Consider the following 21,626-nt stretch of genomic DNA (forward strand, 5'->3'; position numbering starts at 1 on the left):
GTATAATTGACTGTATTTATGTTGTTCACATGTGAATAATGCTGTATAATAGACTGTATTTATGTTATTCACATGTGAATAATGCTGTATAATAGACTGTATTTATGTTATTCACATGTGAATATTGCTGTATAATAAGATGTATTTATGTTATTGACATGTGAATAATGCTGCATAATACTGTATTTATATTATTGACATGTGAATAATGCTGTATAATACTGTATTTATATTATTGACATGTGAATAATGCTGTATTATAGACTATTTATGTTATTTACATGTGAACAATGCTGTTTAATAGACTGTATTTATGTTATTCACATGTGAATAATGCTGTATAATAGGCTGTATTTATATTATTCACATGTGAATAATGCTGTATAATAGACTGTATTTATATTATTCACATGTGAATAATGTTGTATAATAGACTGTATTTATATTATTCACATGTGAATAATGCTGTATAATGGACTGTATTCATGTTATTTACATGTGAATAATGCGGTATAATAGACTGTATTTATGTTATTTACATGTGAATAATGCGGTTTAATAGACTGTATTTATGTTATTTACATGTGAATAATGCTGTATAATAGACTGTATTTATGTTATTTACATGTGAATAATGCGGTTTAATAGACTGTATTTATGTTATTCACATGTGAATAATGCTGTATAATAGACTGTATTTATGTTATTCACATGTGAATAAGGCTGTATAATAGACTGTATTTATGTTATTCACATGTGAATAATAGACTGTATAATAGACTGTATTTATGTTGTTCACATGTGAATAATGCTGTATAATGGACTGTATTTATGTTATTTACATGTGAATAATGCTGTATAATAGACTGTATTTATGTTATTTACATGTGAATAATGCTGTATAATAGACTGTATTTATGTTATTCACATGTGAATAATGCTGTTTAATGGACTGTATTTATGTTATTTACATGTGGATAATGCTGTTTAATAGACTGTATTTATGTTATTTACATGTGAATAATGCTGTATATTTGGCTGTATTTATGTTATTTACATGTGAATAATGCTGTATAATAGACTGTATTTATATTATTTACATGTGAATAATGCTGTTTAATAGACTGTATTTATGTTATTTACATGTGGATAATGCTGTTTAATAGACTGTATTTATGTTATTTACATGTGAATAATGCTGTATAATAGACTATTTATACTATTCACATGTGAATAATGCTGTATAATAGACTTTATTTATATTATTCACATGTGAATAATGCTGTATAATACACTGTATTTATGTTATTCACATGTGAATTATGCTGTATAATACTGTATTTATATTCACATGTGAATAATGCTGTATAATAGAAAGTATTTTTATTATTCAAATGTGAATGCTGGATAATAGACTGTATTTATGTTATTTACATGTGAATAATGCTGCATAATACCGTATTTATGTTATTCACATGTGAATAATGCTGTATAATAGACTGTATTTATATTCACATGTGAATAATGCTGTATAATAGAATGTATTTTTATTATTCACATGTGAATGCTGTGTAATAGACTGTATTTATGTTATTCACATGTGAATAATGGTGCATAATACTGTATTTATATTATTGACATGTGAATAATGCTGTACAATAGGCTGTATTTATGTTATTCACATGTGAATAATGCTGCATAATAGACTGTATTTATGTTATTTACATGTGAATAATGCTGTATAATAGACTGTATTTATATTATTCACATGTGAATAATGCTAAAAAAATAGACTTTATATTATTCACATGTGAATATTGCTGTATAATAGAATGTATTTATACAAACCCCGTTTCCATATGAGTTGGGAAACGGTCTTAGATGTAAATATAAACAGAATAAAATGATTTGCAAATCATTTTCATATTCAGTTGAATATGCTACAAAGACAACATATTTGATGTTCAAACTCAAACACTTTTTTTTCTGCAAATAATCATTACCTTTAGAATTTGATGCCAGCAACACGTGACAAAGAAGTTGGGAAATGTGGCAATAAATACTGATAAAGTTGAGGAATGCTCATCAAACACTTATGTGGAACATCCCACAGGTGTGCAGGCTAATTGGGAACAGGTGGGTGCCATGATTGGGTATAAAAACAGCTTCCCAAAAAAAATGCTCAGTCTCTCACAAGAAAGGATGGGGCGAGGTACACCCCTTTGTCCACAACTGCGTGAGGAAATAGTCAAACAGTTTAAGAACAACCTTTCTCAAAGTGACATTGTAAGAAATTTAGGGATTTCAACATCTACGCTCCATAATATCATCAAAAGGTTCAGAGAATCTGGAGAAATCACTCCACGTAAGCGGCATGGCCGGAAACCAACATTGAATGACCGTGACCTTCCATCCCTCAGACGGCACTGCATCAAAAACCAACATCAATCTCTAAAGGATATCACCACATGGGCTCAGGAACACTTCAGAAAACCACTAAATACAGTTGGTCGCTACATCTGTAAGTGCAAGTTAAAGCTCTACTATGCAAAGGCAAAGCCATTTATCAACAACATCCAGAAGCGCCGCCGCCTTCTCTGGGCCCGAGATCATCTAAGATGGACTGATGCAAAGTGGAAAAGTGTTCTGTGGTCTGACGAGTCCACATTTCAAATTGTTTTTGGAAATATTCGACATCGTGTCATCCAGACCAAAGGGGAAGCGAACCATCCAGACTGTTATCGACGCAAAGTTAAAAGGCCAGCATGTGTGATGGTATGGGGGTGTATTAGTGCCCAAGACATGGGTAACTTACACATGTGTGATGGTATGGGGGTGTATTAGTGAACAAGACATGACTAACTTACACATGTGTGATGGTATGGGGGTGTATTAGTGCCCAAGGCATGGGTAACTTACACATCTGTGAAGGCACCATTAATGCTGAAAGGTCCATACAGGTTTTGGAACAACAAATGCTGCCATCTAAGCGCCGTCTTTTTCATGGACGCCCCTGCTTATTTCAGCAAGACCATGCCAAGCCATGTGTTACAACAGCGTGGCTTCGTCGTAAAAAAATGCGAGTACTTTCCTGGCCCGCCTGCAGTCCAGACCTGCCTCCCAATGAAAATGTGTAGCGCATAATGAAGCGTAAAATACGACAGCGGAGACCCCGGACTGTTGAAGGACAGAAGCTCTACATAAAACAAGAATGGGAAAGAATTCCACTTTCAAAGCTTCAACAATTAGTTTCCTCAGTTCCCAAACGTTTATTGAGTGTTGTTAAAAGAAAAGGTGATGTAACACAGTGGTGAACATGCCCTTTCCCAACTACTTTGGCAAGTGTTGCAGCCATGAAATTTTAAGTCAATTATTATTTGCAAATTAAAAAAAAGTGTTTATCAGTTTGAACATCAAATATGTTGTCTTTGTAGCATATTCAACTGAATACGGCTTGAAATTTTTGTGCAAATCATTGTATTCTGTTTATATTTACATCTAACACAATTTTCCAACTCATATGGAAACGGGGTTTGTAGTTTATTAGTGTGGAGTACTGAGTGGTCTATTAGTGAGTTCTTATGTCATGTTGCCTCGGAAAGCTCCAGAAGGTTCTTAGTGTTGTCACAGCAAAGCAAAAGTCCTGCTTCAGCCCACTCGTCCAACCACAACAAGAGTCCAAATATAGACACCTTGCCAATTTCCAAAAAGTTGAGTAAAAGTCGGGCGTAGTGCGATCCAGCTCCACTCACAACTATTTGACAGCGCTCTGAGTCATGTGACCTGGCTGGCTGTTGTCCCTGCATGCCTGACATAGCTGCAGCAGGGAGGGGTCGACTAAGCACAATGTTTCTGGAGATGTGGCTTTTTTCCTTCTCAGACCTCCTCTGAACCGGTGTGTGCCCCCCACAGGTCCGGTGTGGCTGGTCTGTCTCCCGTGGTTACGCCCGCCCGCACCCACTCAGCAGTCATGGACGCCCTGCCGCCCCGCTTGTGACACGGTGAAAGCCTCATGAGAGCCCGCCCGCCGCCATGGCTTCCATGGTTGCCAACGGAAACCAAGATGGGCAGTCTCTGGTGCTGCAGGGTGTAGACCCCGAGACCTGCATGATTGTCTTCAAGAACCACTGGGCTCAGGTAAACATCACTCACTGCCTCCCCCTACTGGTTAAGTCTGCAATAACACCTCCTTAAAGGCCTACTGAAATGAGATGTTCTTATTTAAACGGGGATAGCAGCTCCATTCTATGTGTCATACTTGATCATTTCGCGATATTGCCATATTTTTGCTGAAAGGATTTAGTAGAGAACATCGACGATAAAGTTCGCAACTTTTGGTCGCTAATAAAAAAGCCTTGCCTGTACCGGAAGTAGCAGACCATGTGCGCGTGACGTCACGGGTTGTGGAGCTCCTCACATCTGAACATTGTTTACAATCATGGCCACCAGCAGCGAGAGCTATTCGGACCGAGAAAGCCACGATTTCCCTATTCATTTGAGCGAGGATGAAAGATTCGTGGATGAGGAAAGTTAGAGTGAGGCACTAAAAAAAAAAAAAAAAAAAGAAAAGGCGATGGCTCCGGGCGGCGGCAGTGTGAGCGTTTCAGATGTAATTAGACACATTTACTAGGATCATTCTGGAAGATCCATTATCTGCTTATTGTTATAATAGTGTTTTAGTGAGATTGTAAAGTCACACCTGAAAGTCGAATGACTGCGGTGAACGCCAGTGTCTCTGAGAGAAGCCGAGGAGCCAAGATCATAGCTGCCTTTTTGAGCTGCAGGATGAGGTCTCATAATCCACTGAAGTCTCCGGTAGGAGCCGACTTAATATCACAATGTTCCCATCCAAAAACTTGCTGGTTGACATGTGGTAGAGAAACAAGTTCACTTGACCGTTCTGTGTTAAAGCTTCACAACAAACACAAAAACACCGGCTGTGTTTCGGTGCTAAAAGCAGCTGCAATCCACCGCTTTCCACCAACAGTATTATTCTTTATAGTCTCCATTATTAATTGAACAAATTGCAAAAGATTCAGCAACACAGATGTCCAAATTACTGTGTAATTATGCGATGAAAAGAGACGACTTTTAGCCGTGTGTGGTGCTGGGCTAATATGTCCGCTACAACCGGTGACATCACAAACATGCGTCATCATACACGTCATCATTACGCGACGTTTTCCACAAGAAACTCCGCGAGAAATTTAAAATTGTAATTTAGTAAACTAAAGCGGCCGTATTGGCATGTGTTGCAATGTTAATATTTCATCATTGATATATAAACTATCAGACTACGTGGTCGGTAGTAGTGGGTTTTAGTAGGTCCTTAATGAATTAGCTTTAAAAAAAAAAGCTAGCATGCTAACATGTATCATTCATGAAGTCACAAAACATTTGACGCTGAGGTGTATACCAGCAAAATTAGCTATTAGTATGCTAATATAATAATAACGATTGTGCCGCTTGCTGTTGAAAAATTAGTACGCTAATGTTAGCATGCTAAAATGCTAACCGTAACATGCCTCAAGTACCAAAATATATTACTTTAACATGTGCATTTGAAAAATGTGTTTAAAATGGTAGGATGCTTTCGTTACCATGCATCACGTATGAATTAGCTTGGGGGAAAAAAAGCTAGCGTGCTAACACGTAACATTCATGAAGTCACAAAACATTTGGCGCTGAGGTGTATACTAGCAAAATTAGCTATTAGTATGCTAACAATAACAATTGTGCCGTGGGCTGTTGAAAAATTAGCACGCTAATGTTAGCAAGCTAAAATGCTAACTGTAACATGCCTCAAGTACAAAAATATATTACTTTAAAAAGGTTTGCACGTGAAAAATGTTTAAAATGGTTGGATGCTAACGTTACCATGCATCAAGTACCGAAATATGACTGAGGTGCAGACTTAATGAATTAGCTTTAAAAAAAAGCTAGCATGCTAACATGTAACATTCATGAAGTCACAAAATATTTTACGCTGAGGTGTACACCAGCAAAAATAGAAAAAAAACTATTATGCTAATATAATAATGATAACGATTGTCCTGCGGGCTGTTGAAAATTTAGCACGTAATGTTAGCATGCTAAAATGCTAACCGTAACATGCCTCAAGTACCAAAATATATTATTTTAAGGTGTGTATGTGAAAAACGTGTTTTAAAATGGTAGGATGCTAACATGTAACATTCGACTCTGAGGTGTATATCAGCAAAATTAGCTATTTGTATGCTAATATAACAATAACAATTGTGCCGTGGGCTGTTGAAAAATGTGTACGCTAATATTAGCATGCTAAAATGCTAAATGTAACATGCCTCAAGTACCAAAATGTATTACTTTAAGGTGTGCATGTGAAAAATGTGTTTAAAATGGTAGGATGCCGACGTTACCATGCATCAAGTACTGAAATATGACTGAGGTGCAGACTTATTTGATTTGCTTGGGAAAAAAAAGCTAGCATGCTAACATGTAACATTCATGAAGTCACAAAATATTTGACGCTGAGGTGTATACCAGCAAAATTACCTATTAGTATGCTAATATAACAATAACGATTGTGCCCTGGGCTGTTGAAAAATTAGTACGCTAATGTTAGCACGCTAAAATGCTAAATGTAACATCCATCAAGTACCAAAATGTATTACTTTAAGGTGTGCATGTGAAAAATGTGTTTAAATGGTAGGATGCTAACGTTACCATGCATCAAGTACCGAAATATGACTGAGGTGCAGACTTAATGAATTAGCTTTAAAAAAAAAGCTAGCATGCTAAATGTAACATTCATGAAGTCACAAAATATTTTACGCTAAGGTGTACACCAGCAAAAATAGAAAAAAAACTATTATGCTAATATAATAATGATAACGATTGTGCTGCGGGCTGTTGAAAATATAGCAAGTAATTTTAGCATGCTAAAATGCTAACCGTAACATGCCTCAAGTACCAAAATATATTATTTTAAGGTGTGTATGTGAAAAATGTGTTTAAAATGGTAGGATTCTAACGTTACCATGCATCAAGTACTGAAATATGACTGAGGTGCAGACTTATTTGATTTGCTTGGGAAAAAAAAGCTAGCATGCTAACATGTAACCTTCATGAAGTCACAAAATATTTGACGCTGAGGTGTATACCAGCAAAATTAGCTATTAGTATGCTAATATAACAATAACAATTGTGCCGTGGGCTGTTGAAAAATTAGCACGCTAATGTTAGCATGCTAAAATGCTAACTGGGACATGCCTCAAGTACCAAAATATATTACTTTAAAAAGGTTTGCACGTGAAAAATGTTTAAAATGGTAGGATGCTAACGTTACCATGCATCAAGTACCGAAATATGACTGAGGTGCAGACTTAATGAATTAGCTTAAAAAAAAAGCTAGCATGCTAACATGTAACATTCATGAAGTCACAAAATATTTTACGCTGAGGTGTACACCAGCAAAAATAGAAAAAAAAATATCATGCTAATATAATAATGATAACGATTGTCCTGCAGGCTGTTGAAAATTTAGCACGTGATGTTAGCATGCTAAAATGCTAACCGTAACATGCCTCAAGTACCAAAATATATTATTCTAAGGTGTGTATGTGAAAAATGTGTTTAAAATGGTAGGATGCTAATGTTACCATGCATCAAGTACCGAAATATGACTGGGGTGCAGACTTGATGAATTAGCTTTAAAAAAAAAAAAAGCTAGCATGCTAACATTCAACATTCATGAAGTCACAAAATATTTGACGCTGAGGTGTATACCAGCAAAATTAGCTATTAGTATGCTAATATAACAATAACGATTGTGCCGTGGGCTGTTGGAAAATTAGAACGCTAATGTTAGCACGCTAAAATGCTAACTGTAACATCCATCAAGTACCAGAATGTATTACTTTAAGGTGTGCATGTGAAAAATGTGTTTAAAATGGTAGGATGCTATCGTTACCTTGCATCAAGTACCGAAATATGACTAGAGTGCAGACTTAAGGAATTAGCTTTAAAAAAAAAAAAAAGCTAGCATGCTAACATTCAACATTCATGAAGTCACAAAATATTTGACGCTGAGGTCTATACCAGCAAATATGCTAATAAAACGATGAAAACAATTTTACCGCGGGCTGCTGATAAGTTAGCATGCTAATGTTAGCATGCTAAAATGCTAACCGTAACATGCCTCAAGTACCAAAATAAGTTACTTTAAGGTGTGCATGTGAAAAATGTGTTTAAAATGGTAGGATGCTAACGTTCAAATGCATTAAAGGACTAAAGAAAAATTAGCACGTAATGTTAGCATGTAATTTTAGTAAAAAAAAGCTGGCATGCTAATATTAGCATGCTAACAATTGAAATGACTCTTCTAGTCCTGGAGGAAGCAGCCTAGTGGTGTTTCTGTCATATGGCTGCCAGAAAGCAAGAATGTGAGTGATGGTGAAGTCTCACTAAGAATGTGAGTGATGGTGAGGGAGGGTGAAGTCTCACTCCTCCGTCATTGAGGCAAAATATTTGTTGCCACGGTGACAGAACGTGTTCTGGCGGCCATCTTGCCAGGGGAATCTTGGCAGGGTCTCCCCTTCCCCCGGGGACAGTGGGACCACCACACCCACTCACTGTTCGGGTGGAGAGTGTCGGCTTCTACAAACCCCGTTTCCATTTGAGTTGGGAAATTGTGTTAGATGTAAATATAAACAGAATACAATGATTTGCAAATCATTTTCAAGCCATATTCAGTTGAATATGCTACAAAGACAACATATTTGATGTTCAAACTGACAAACTCATTAACTTAGAATTTCATGGCGGCAACACGTGCCAAAGTAGTTGGGAAAGGGCATGTTCACCACTGTGTTACATCACCTTTTCTTTTAACAACACTCAATAAACGTTTGGGAACTGAGGAAACTAATTGTTGAAGCTTTGAAAGTGGAATTCTTTCCCATTCTTGTTTTATGTAGAGCTTCAGTCCTTCAACAGTCTAAAGTCTCTGTTGTCGTATTTTAGGCTTCAAAATGTTCAATGGGAGACAGGTCTGGAGTACAGGCAGGCTAGTCTAGTACCCGCACTCTTTTACTCTGAAGCCACGCTGTTGTAACACGTAGTGTGGGATTGTCTTGCTGAAATAAGCAGGGGCGTCCATGGCAGCATATGTTGTTCCAAAACCTGTATGGACCATTCAGCATTAATGGTGCCTTCACAGATGTGTAAGTTACCCATGCCTTGGGCACTAATGCACCCCCATACCATCACACATGCTGGCTTTTACACTTAGCGCCTATAACAATCCGGATGGTTCTTTTCCTCTTTGTTCCCGAGGACACAAATGTCCACAGTTTCCAAAAACAATTTGAAATGTGGACTCGTCAGACCACAGAACACTTTTCTACTTTGCATCAGTCCATCTTAGATGAACTCGGGCCCAGAGAAGCCGGCGGCGTTTCCGGATGTTGTTGATAAATGTCTTTCGCTTTGCATAGTAGAGCTTTAACTTGCACTTACAGATCTAGCGACCACCTGTATTTAGTGACAGTGGTTTTATGAAGTGTTCCTGAGCCCATGTGGTGATATCCTTTAGAGATTGATGTCGGTTTTTGATACAGTGCCGTCTGAGGGATGGAAGGTCACGGTCATTCAATGTTGGTTTCCGGCCATGCCGCTTACGTGGAGTGATTTCTCCAGATTCTCTGAACCTTTTGATGATATCATGGAGCGTAGATGTTGAAATCCCTACATTTCTTGCAATGTCACTTTGAGAAAGGTTGTTCTTAAACTGTTTGACTATTTGCTCACACAGTTGTGGACAAAGGGGTGTACCTCGGCCCATCCTTTCTGGTGAAAGATTTTTGGGAAGCTGTTTTTATAGCCAATCATGGCACCCACCTGTTCCCAATTAGCCTGCACACCTGTGGGATGTTCCAAATAAGTGTTTGATGAGCATTCCTCTACTTTATCAGTATTTATTGCCACCTTTCCCAACTTCTTTGTCACGTGTTGCTGGCATCAAATTCTAAAGTTAATGATTATTTGCAATATTTGTCTTTGTAGCATATTCAACTGAATATGGCTTGAAAAGGATTTGCAAATCATTGTATTCTGTTTATATTTACATCTAACACACTTTCCCAACTCATATGGAAACGGGGTTTGTAATAGTGAGAGTCCAGTCCATAGTGGATCTAACATAATAGTGTGAGGGTCCAGTCCATAGTGGATCTAACATAATAGTGTGAGAGTCCAGTCCATAGTGGATCCAACAAAATAGTGAGAGTCCAGTCCATAGTGGATCTAACATAATAGTGAGAGTCCAGTCCATAGTGGATCCAACATAATAGTGAGAGAGTCCAGTCCATAGTGGATCTAACATAATAGTGAGAGTCCAGTCCATAGTGGATCTAACATAATAGTGTGAGAGTCCAGTCCATAGTGGATTTAACATAATAGTGAGAGTCCAGTCCATAGTGGATCTAACATAATAGTGTGAGAGTCCAGTCCATAGTGGATCCAACAAAATAGTGTGAGAGTCCAGTCCATAGTGGATCTAACATAATAGTGTGAGAGTCCAGTCCATAGTGGATCTAACATAATAGTGTGAGAGTCCAGTCCATAGTGGATCTAACATAATAGTGAGAGTCCAGTCCATAGTGGATCTAACATAATAGTGTGAGAGTCCAGTCCATAGTGGATCTAACATAATAGTGTGAGGGTCCAGTCCATAGTGGATCAAACATAATAGTGTGAGAGTCCAGTCCATAGTGGATCTAACATAATAGTGAGAGTCCAGTCCATAGTGGATCTAACATAATAGTGTGAGAGTCCAGTCCATAGTGGATTTAACATAATAGTGAGAGTCCAGTCCATAGTGGATCTAACATAATAGTGTGAGGGTCCAGTCCATAGTGGATCTAACATAATAGTGTGAGAGTCCAGTCCATAGTGGATCTAACATAATAGTGAGAGTCCAGTCCATAGTGGATCTAACATAATGGTGAGAGTCCAGTCCATAGTGGATCCAACAAAATAGTGTGAGAGTCCAGTCCATAGTGGATCCAACATAATAGTGAGAGTCCAGTCCATAGTGGATCTAACATAATAGTGTGAGGGTCCAGTCCATAGTGGATCTAACATAATAGTGTGAGAGTCCAGTCCATAGTGGATCTAACATAATGGTGAGAGTCCAGTCCATAGTGGATCTAACATAATAGTGTGAGGGTCCAGTCCATAGTGGATCTAACATAATAGTGAGAGAGTCCAGTCCATAGTGGATCTAACATAATAGTGTGAGAGTCCAGTCCATAGTGGATCTAACATAATAGTGTGAGTCCAGTCCATAGTGGATCTAACATAATAGTGTGAGTCCAGTCCATAGTGGATCTAACATAATAGTGTGAGGGTCCAGTCCATAGTGGATCTAACATAATAGTGTGAGAGTCCAGTCCATAGTGGATCTAACATAATAGTGAGAGTCCAGTCCATAGTGGATCTAACATAATAGTGTGAGAGTCCAGTCCATAGTGGATTTAACATAATAGTGAGAGTCCAGTCCATAGTGGATCTAACATAATAGTGTGAGGGTCCAGTCCATAGTGGATCTAACATAATAGTGTGAGAGTCCAGTCCATAGTGGATCTAACATAATAGTGAGAGTCCAGTCCATAGTGGATCTAACATAATGGTGAGAGTCCAGTCCATAGTGGATCCAACAAAATAGTGTGAGAGTCCAGTCCATAGTGGATCCAACATAATAGTGAGAGTCCAGTCCATAGTGGATCTAACATAATAGTGTGAGAGTCCAGTCCATAGTGGATCTAACATAACAGTGAGAGTCCAGTCCATAGTGGATCCAACATAATAGTTTGAGTCCAGTCCATAGTGGATCTAACATAATAGTGTGAGAGTCCAGTCCATAGTGGATTTAACATAATAGTGTGAGAGTCCAGTCCATAGTGGATCTAACATAATAGTGTGAGAGTCCAGTCCATAGTGGATCCAACATAATAGTGTGAGAGTCCAGTGTGGAAACAATGTAAAAAAAATAGCCAAAAAGCTCTCTCCCGGTTGCAGTTAGTCCAGAACGCGGCAGCAGGACTTTTAACAGGGCCAGGAAACACCAGCATATAATCCCAATTCTTGAGACTTTGCACTGGCTCCCTGATCATTTTAGAATTGATTTTAAAACCTTACGGTTTACTTTTAAAGCTTTGCATGGACTGGCACCTCATATCTCGGACCTCATCCAAATTATCACTCCTGCGTGCGCTCTAAGTTCCGAGAGCCAGCTCCAGCCCATGGTGCCCAAGACCAGACTTAAAACCAGGGGAGACAGGACCTAAGCCCTGGAACACTCTGCCCCTCCATGTTAGAACTGCTTCCAGGTGGACTGTCTTAAGACCCAATTGTATTCTTTGGCTTTTAACACTACGTGAGTTAGGCTAAGACTTCATTGTATTTCAGCACAAATGAGACAAAGAAACAGTGTACAAGGTTACAAAACAGGAACGCTGATGGGTTGTCACCAGGTGCCCCGTAAAAGAAGGGAAAAATGTAAAAAGCCGGGGAAGAATATGAGTAAAAAATACAATTTTGACTGGGCTCCTAGTCTGGAGTGGGAAACAACCTCCATGCCATGCACACATAAATATGTTACTTATAATCAAGACAACTCGCAACAGGGGGGGGGGGTTTGGGGCCCAGGAAGGTTGACTGCTGCTATGAAGCGCTGCCAGCCGTCCGTCACCCCGAAGGGGAATCAAGCGGTGCTGAAGGTGTGTGTGTGTGTGTGTGTGTGTGTGTGTGTATATGCCCATTGTCTTGGGTCTGTTGATGTAGTGTCCGAAGGCCTGGGGCCCTTCTGCATGCAAGCAAAAGTTCGCTTCCAGGTGTCGTTGAGGAGGGAGGGAAGTGAAGTGAAGTGAATTATATTTATATAGCGCTTTTCTCTAGTGACTCAAAGCGCTTTACATAGTGACACCCAATATCTAAGTTACATTTAAAGCAGTGTGGGTGGCACTGGGAGCAGGTGGGTAAAGTGTCTTGCCCAAGGACACAACAGCAGTGACTAGGATGGCACAAGCGGCAATCGAACCTGCAACCCTCAAGTCGCTGGCACGGCCACTCTACCCACCGAGCTATGCCGCCCCAAAGTCAAAAGCATCCATCATTGGGGACGGGGCGGTATAGCTCGGTCGGTAGAGCGGCCGTGCCAGCGACTCGAGGGTTGCAGGTTCGATCCCCGCTTCCTCCATTTTAGTCCTTGTGTCCTTGGGCAAGACACTTTACCCACCTGCTCCCAGTGCCACCCACACTGGTTTGAATGTAAAAATTAGATATCGGGTTTCACTATGTAAAGCGCTTAGAGTCACTAGAGCAGTGGGTAAGGAACCTATGGCTCGCGAGCCAGATGTGGCTCTTTTGATGACTGCATCTGGCTCTCGGATAAATCAGAGTAATGAATAATTCCACTTGTAATCACAGTGTTAAAAATAAAGTTAAAAAATATAAAAATGCTCATGCATTTGAATCCATCCATCCCTTTTGTAGCGCACCTGTTCAAGAAGTTGCCTTAAGGGTAAGAAATAATTTATTTATTATTGGTTAGTGTTGGGCCAGCCCTCTTGGGGGTTCTTCAACAAGGCCCAGGTGGGCCATTTACACACCTGTCGCTAATTTCGAGGACGGTCCTGGCAACACCCCGCTTCGCTGCAGACCCGCAGGCCACGCCCCCTCCTAAGTTAGCTTCAGAATAACAATGTTATTACAAAGAATAAGAGACCTATTATACTTTACAAATGTTGGTTTTAATTAAAAATGCACACCTTTAGTTGTGTTCAGTGTTAAAAATATATTATATGGCTCTTACGTAAATACATTTTAAAATATTTGGCTTCTTGGCTCTCTCAGGCAAAAAGGTTCCCGACCCCTGCACTAGAGAAAAAGCGCTACATAAATATAATTCACTTCACTTCATCATTGAGGAATCTTTGGGGGATGTTTTCAGACGAGCCTGCTCCTGTTGTTGCAGCGTCAAGGCCATTCGAGGGAGTCAAACCGCAGATTAGGATTTTTGTTTTACCGCGAGCAGACATTACAAGGTTTTGTCTGTTCTATTCAACCATTCTTGGTTCTCAATTGTGTGGTCGTCTGTCTTTTAAAATGTTTATTTGTATTGTTTTGATTGGTTTTACCCTTTAAATCATTTTTATATTGTTTTTATATTTATTTTTTGTTTTCATTCAGTCATCGGTGGAGCTACGGATAATATTTGAATATTTTTAATATTGTTGTGCAGCAGCACTTTGGAAACATTTCTGTTGTTTAAATGTGCTCTACAATAAAAGTGGATTGGATTAGTATCTGTGTGGAAACAATGTAGAGAATCCGATAAGAATGTTGTATTTCTGCTTGAAAAGTGGAAGAAGAGAACGTGCAGGAATGTATCATGGAGATCAAACACGTACCACTCATGTGTCGCTAGGTAGATTTCACAACAAGAACTGCCTTGTCGGTCACACCCGCTTGGTTGTCCTGACTTCATGTTCCTCTTATGTCCGATGTTAGAGTCCCGGCACGCCCTTGAAGACCATGTGACCTAGGACACACAGATAACAGCCACAGATTTATGAAGGTCGACTTGGCAAATAACCCGCCAGTCGTTCAGGAAGTCCGGGCAAACAAGGAAAGAGCTCAGTGAGGCCTGCAGGGCAGCAGATAAGATGCAGCGTGCAACTCATCTTCTGCAGACTGGACCAGGGTTGTCCCCATACCAATATTCTGCTACCAAAATCTATTTCCATACTTAATAAATCAATTGAAAGCAAGAACTACTTCTTGGGTACTGATTAATGCCAAGGACTACCAGTTTGATACACACTTCAATAAATTGCCAGACATAGCCAATTTGCTCAATTAACCTTTAATAAATATATATATATATATATATATATAAAAATGGGTATTTCTGTCTGTCATTCCGTCGTACATTTTTCTTCCTTTTACGGAAAGTTTTTTTGTAGAGAATAAATGATGAAAAAAACACTTAATTGAACGGTTTAAAAGAGGAGAAAACAGGAAAAAAAACGAAAATTACATTTTGAAACATAGTTTATCTTCAATTTCGACTTTTTAAAATTCTAAATTCAACTGAGAAAAAGGAGAGAAAAAGTAGCTGATTCGAATCTTTTTGAAAAAATTTAAAAAAGAATTTATGCAATCCAAACCACTTTATTTATATAGCACATTTAAACAACAATAACGTTTCCAAAGTGCTGCACAGCCATGTTAAAAACAATTGAAAAAAAAAAAAGATATATATATATATATATTATGCTCCACCAATGACTGAATAAAAACAAAAAATAAATAAATATAAAAACAATATAAAAACAAATATGATTAAAAACTATTTTAAAGGGTAAAATCAATTAAAACAGTAAAATAGAAATCAAAGTGTATAAAAAACACAGAGGACACACAACTCACGTAGTGTTAAAAGCCAAAGAATAAAAGTGGGTCTCAAGACGAGACTTAAAAGAGTCCACTGTGGAAGCAGTTCTAACATGGAGGGGCAGAGTGTTCCAGAGCTTAGGTCCTGTCTCCCCTGGTCTTAAGTCTGGTCTTGGGCACCACGAGCTGGAACTGGCTCTCGGACCTCAGAGCGCGCGCAGGAATGTAAATTTGGATGAGGTCCGAGATATATTGAGGTGCCAGTCCATGTAAAGATTTAAAAACAAACAGCAAGGTTTTAAAATCAATTCTAAAATGAACAGGGAGCCAGTGCAAACTCTGAAGAATTGGGGTTCTATGCTGGTGTTTCCTGGCCCCTGTTTAAAGTCCTGCTGCCGCGTTCTGGATGTTTATGGAACATCATTAGTAATTTTTCCTGATTAAGATTAATTTTTGAATTTTGATGACATGTTTTAAATAGGTTAAAATCCAATCTGCACTTTGTTAGAATATATAACAAATTGGACCAAGCTATATTTCTAACAAAGACTAATCATTATTTTTTCTAGATTTTCCAGAACAAATTTTTTTTAAAGAAATTCAAAAGACTTTGGAATAAGATTTAAATTTGTTTCTACAGATTTTCTAGATTTGCCGGAATCATTTTTTATTTATTTTAATCATAATAAGTTTGAAGAAATAGATCACAAAAATTCTTCAGAATCTAAAATGAAGAATTAAATTAAAATGTATTTATTATTCTTTACATTAAAAAATAAAAAAAATACTTGAACATTGATTTAAATTGTCAGGAAAGAAGAGGAAGGAATTTAAAAGGTAAAAAGGTATATGTGTTTAAACATCCTTAAATCATTTTTAAGGTTGTATTTTTTCTCTAAAATTGTCTTTCTGAAAGTTAAAAGAAGCAAAGTAAAAAAATAAATGAATGTATTTAAACAAGTGAAGACCAAGTCTTTAAAATATTTTCTTGGATTTTCAAGTTCTATTTGAGTTTTGTCTCTCTTTGAATTAAAAATGTCGAGCAAAGCGAGACCAGCTTGCTAGTAAATAAATACAATTTAAAAAATAGAGGCAGCTCACTGGTAAGTGCTGCTATTTGAGCTATTTTTAGAACAGGCCAGCGGGCGACTCATCTGGTCCTTACGGGCGACCTGGTGCCCGCGTTGGTGACGTGAAGTGAAGTGAAATACATTTATATAGCGCTTTTCTCTAGTGACTCAAAGCGCTTTACATAGTGAAACCCAATATCTAAGTTACATTTAAAGCAGTGTGGGTGGCACTGGGAGCAGGTGGGTAAAGTGTCTTGCCCAAGGACACAACGGCAGTGACTAGGATGGCGGAAGCGGGAATTGAACCTGCAACCCTCAAGTTACTGGCACGGCCGCTCTACCAACCGAGCTATGCCGCCCCTGCTTTACATGAACACCTTTACACCGGTAGACTTCAAGACCTTGGCAGTACACAAGCCAAAAAGGACACGAGGTCATCAGAAATAAGGAACTACACTTGTGATCAAAATGATTCAACCCCCACACAATTTTGGTGTTTTAGCAAGTTGGACATTTATTCCGTATTTAGTTTATAGTCATATCAAATAAAGATGTGTCAAATAGACGAATGCAACTTAAATTGTAACACTGTATTTTAAAAAATACCAAAAAAGAACATTTTTCTTAATATCTCATTGACAAAATGATTCAACCCCCTGGTTCCATGCATCTTTAGTACTTAGTAGAACACCCTTTGGCAGTATTGACATCCTTCAAAGGTGATACATAAGCGGACACAAGCTTCTTGCAAGCATCCACAGGTATTTTAGCCCATTCCTCTTGGGCAAAGGCCTCCAGTTCATTCATATTCTTGGGCTTGTGTGCTGCAACTGCCTTCTTAAAGTCCCACCACAGCTTTTCTATGGGATTTAGGTCTGGTGACTGTGAAGGCCACTCCAGAGTCTTCCAGCCCTTCTTCTGGAACCACTCTGATGTTGATTTGGAGGTATGCTTGGGAATCCTTGTCCTGTTGGAAGGTCCAACGTCTCCCAAGCCTCAGCTTCCTCACTGACTTCATGACATTTGCAGCTAATATATCCTGCTAGGAAAAGGAATTCAAAATGCCTTGAACGCGCTGGAGATTCCCGGTACCTGAGGCAGAAAAACAGCCCCAGAGCATGATTGAACCCCCAACCATGCTTAACAGTAGGCAAGGTGTTCTTTTCTTTGTAAGCTTCATTTTTTTCTCCTCCAGATATAACGTTGATTCATAGGCCCAAAGAGTTCCACTTTTGTCTCATCACTCCATAGAACAGTTTCCCAAAACCTTTGGGGTTTGTCCAGGTGATTTTCGACATACTGGAGTCTATTTTCTTGTGCCTGGTAGTCAGAAGTGGTGCGCGTGGGGGTTCTGGCATGGAGGCCTTCATCTCGTAGTGCGCGCCTTATTGTCTGGGACAAAACCTGCGTTCCCCCCTGTGCAATGTCCTGTTGTAGTTCCTCAGCTGTTACCCGGGGGGTTTTCACCACTGTACGCACACAGCATCCTCTTTCTACCACGCCCAGGTAGTGTTTCCACTGTACCTTTAGCTTTAAACTTGCGAATTATGCTCCCAACTGTGTCTCTTGGAATGTGTAATGTCTTTGCTACTTTCTTATGTCCATATCCTTTCTTATGAAGAGAAATGACCTCCTCTCTTGACTTCTTTGACCACTCCCTGGACTTCACCATGTTGCAAATACACAATTGACCATCTACAAGAAGCTGAGCGTCACAGTCTTTTTCAATCAGTTTAATTGTTGCTCGTTATGGTTCTAATCACATCTACAGGTGTTTTCAACACCTGATTGAAAAGACCTTATTGAAATTCTGTTCTTAAGAGTTATGATCTTCAAGGGGTTGAATAATTTTGTCAATGAGATATTAAGAGAAATGACACTGTTTGGTATGATACAAAATATAATGTTGTAATTCAAGTTGCATTTGTCTATTTCAATCAAACAATCAATCAATGTTTATTTATATAGCCCCAAATCACAAATGTCTCAAAGGACTGCACAAATCATTACGACTACAACATCCTCGGAAGAACCCACAAAAGGGCAAGGAAAACTCACACCCAGTGGGCAGGGAGAATTCACATCCAGTGGGACGCCAGTGACAATGCTGACTATGAGAAACCTTGGAGAGGACCTCAGAAGTGGGCAACCCCCCACCCCCCTCTAGGGGACCGAAAGCAATGGATGTGGAGTGGGTCTAACATGATACTGTGAAAGTTCAATCCATAGTGGCTCCAACACAGCCGTGAGAGTTCAGTTCAAAGCGGATCCAAGACAGCAGCGAGAGTCTCGTCCACAGGAGACCATCTCAAGCGGAGGCGGACCAGCAGCGTAGAGATGTCCCCAACCGATACACAGGCGAGCGGTCCATCCTGGGTCCCGACGAGCGGTCCATCCTGGGTCTTGACTCTGGACAGCCAGTACTTCATCCATGGTCATCGGACCGGATCCCCTCCACAAGGGAGGGGGGGACATAGGAGAAAAAAGAAAAGAAGCGGCAGATCAACTGGTCTAAAAAGGGAGTCTATTTAAAGGCTAGAGTATACAGATGAGTTTTAAGGTGAGACTTAAATGCTTCTACTGAGGTGGCATCTCGAACTGTTACCGGGAGGGCATTCCAGAGTACTGGAGCCCGAACGGAAAACGCTCTATAGCCCGCAGACTTTTTTTGGGCTTTAGGAATCACTAATAAGCTGGAGTCTTTTGAACGCAGATTTCTTGCCGGGACATATGGTACAATACAATCGGCAAGATAGGATGGAGCTAGACCGTGTAGTATTTTATACGTAAGTAGTAAAACCTTAAAGTCACATCTTAAGTGCACAGGAAGCCAGTGCAGGTGAGCCAGTACAGGTATATATGTATGTATATATGTATATAAAGGTATATACAGTATAGGTATATATGTATGTATATATGTATATAAAGGTATATACAGTATAGGTATATATGTATGTATATATGTATATAAAGGTATATACAGTACAGGTATATATGTATGTATATATGTATATAAAGGTATATACAGTATAAGTATATATGTATGTATATATGTATATAAAGGTATATACAGTACAGGCGTAATATGATCAAACTTTCTTGTTCTTGTCAAAAGTCTAGCAGCCGCATTTTGTACCAACTGTAATCTTTTAATGCTAGACATGGGGAGACCCCAAAATAATACGTTACAGTAATCGAGGCGAGACGTAACAAACGCATGGATAATGATCTCAGCGTCTTTAGTGGACAGAATGGAGCGAATTTTAGCGATATTACGGAGATGAAAGAAGGCCGTTTTAGTAACGCTTTATCAATCAATCAATGTTTACTTATATAGCCCTAAATCACTAGTGTCTCAAAGGGCTGCACAAACCACCACGACATCCTCGGTAGGCCCACATAAGGGCAAGGAAAACTCACACCCAGTGGGACATCGGTGACAATGATGACTATGAGAACCTTGGAGAGGAGGAAAGCAATGGATGTCGAGCGGGTCTAACATGATACTGTGAAAGTTCAATCCACAATGGATCCAACACAGTCGAGAGAGTCCAGTCCAAAACGGATCCAACACAGCAGCAAGAGTCCCGTTCAGAACGGAGCCAGCAGGAAACCATCCCAAGCGGAGATGGATCAGCAGCGCAGAGATGTCCCCAGCCGATACACAGGCAAGCAGTACATGGCCACCGGATCGGACCGGACCCCCTCCACAAGGGAGAGTGGGACATAGAAGAAAAAGAAAAGAAACGGCAGATCAACTGGTCTAAAAAGGGAGTCTATTTAAAGGCTAGAGTATACAAATGAGTTTTAAGGTGAGACTTAAATGCTTCTACTGAGGTGGCATCTCGAACTATGAGTACTGGAGCCCGAACGGAAAACGCTCTATAGCCCGCAGACTTTTTTTGGGCTTTAATGCATCTTTTTTTGATATGACTATAAACAAAATATGGAATAAATGTCCAACTTGCCAAAACACCAAAATTGTGTGGGGGTTGAATAATTTTGATCACAACTGTATTTATTCTCTGAAGGCTCACCTCCCAGCGGGTTCTTGTTTCCATGGACCCACATCCAGGTTTGTTGACACAGCAAAGGTGAAGCAGTGGGAAGGCTGACACCGTGGTCACCAGTCTGGGTTCCTAAGCAGCACCACTCAAGGGAGGGAGAGCACACACAAAGCAGAATGTCACTTTATCTGCTCTTCTATTCACTACACCAGTTATTGAGAAGTCATGCCTTACAGACCTTGGTCATGCAAGTCAGATTAGGGCCACAAAGTTGTCTGGATGCTCATTTTGCTGGCCTGGGAAACTTCACTCCATTCTCTTTTATCTGCAACAGCTGCAAAGAACACACTAATGATGTGATCATTGTTGAACCTCACCTGCATCAGGTGGACACCTGTGCCCCGCCCTCCGTCAGAGTGCAGCCGGGACAGACTCCAGCGCCCCTAAAGGGACAAGCGGTAGTAAATGGATGGATGGGTACCTCACTCCAGTCCAGAGTAAATCTAACATAATAGTGAGAGTCCAGTCAAGGGGTCACCAAGGCGGTGCCCGCGGGCACCAGGTCGCCCGCTGTCCTGTTCTAAAAATAGCTCAAATAGCAGCACTTACCAGTGAGCTGCCTCTATTTTTTAAATTGTATTTATTTACTAGCAAGCTGGTCTCACATGCGGTTCTTTGATCACTCTGATGTGGCTCAGCTGCATACTTGCCAAGCTACCGGATTTTTACGGGAGGTTTCCGGATAACAGTGCCTCTGCCAGAAATCCATCCATCCATCCATCATCTTCCGCTTATCCGAGGTCGGGTCGCGGGGGCAACAGCCTAAGCAGGGAAACCCAGACTTCCCTCTCCCCAGCCACTTCGTCTAGCTCTTCCCGGGGGATCCCGAGGCGTTCCCAGGCCAGCCGGGAGACATAGTCTTCCCAACGTGTCCTGGGTCTTCCCCGTGGCCTCCTACCGGCTGGACGTGCCCTAAACACCTCCCTAGGGAGGCGTTCGGGTGGCATCCTGACCAGATGCCCGAACCACCTCATCTGGCTCCTCTCCATGTGGAGGAGCAGCGGCTTTACTTTGAGTTCCTCCCGGATGGCAGAGCTTCTCACCCTATCTC

General features: G+C 39.9%; 2 protein-coding genes and 1 long non-coding RNA gene across 3 annotated transcripts in view; 2 read left to right on the forward strand and 1 right to left on the reverse strand.

Moving 5' to 3' along the window:
* The window catches only part of LOC133539140 (uncharacterized), a 377,041-nt gene that overhangs the window by 142,252 nt on the left and 213,163 nt on the right, over positions 1 to 21,626 (forward strand). The gene's annotated exons all lie outside the window — the stretch shown is intronic.
* fhip1aa (FHF complex subunit HOOK interacting protein 1Aa) overlaps positions 1 to 21,626 on the forward strand; it is a 100,220-nt gene that overhangs the window by 36,305 nt on the left and 42,289 nt on the right. Inside the window, exon 3 of the mRNA XM_061881234.1 lies at positions 3,913 to 4,137. Coding sequence (XP_061737218.1) covers positions 4,033 to 4,137 — 105 coding nt within the window. The 5' untranslated portion in view covers positions 3,913 to 4,032. The remainder of the gene's footprint in view (positions 1 to 3,912; positions 4,138 to 21,626) is intronic.
* LOC133539134 (uncharacterized) overlaps positions 4,662 to 21,626 on the reverse strand; it is a 44,452-nt gene continuing 27,487 nt past the window's right edge. The window contains exons 3-6 of the long non-coding RNA XR_009803194.1: positions 20,754 to 20,849; positions 20,546 to 20,660; positions 14,454 to 14,584; positions 4,662 to 4,859 (exon numbers count right to left, since the gene is read on the reverse strand). This is a non-coding gene — a long non-coding RNA (uncharacterized LOC133539134). The remainder of the gene's footprint in view (positions 4,860 to 14,453; positions 14,585 to 20,545; positions 20,661 to 20,753; positions 20,850 to 21,626) is intronic.

Source organism: Nerophis ophidion, linkage group LG20 (genome assembly GCF_033978795.1).
Source record: "Nerophis ophidion isolate RoL-2023_Sa linkage group LG20, RoL_Noph_v1.0, whole genome shotgun sequence".
Lineage (NCBI taxonomy): Eukaryota > Metazoa > Chordata > Actinopteri > Syngnathiformes > Syngnathidae > Nerophis > Nerophis ophidion.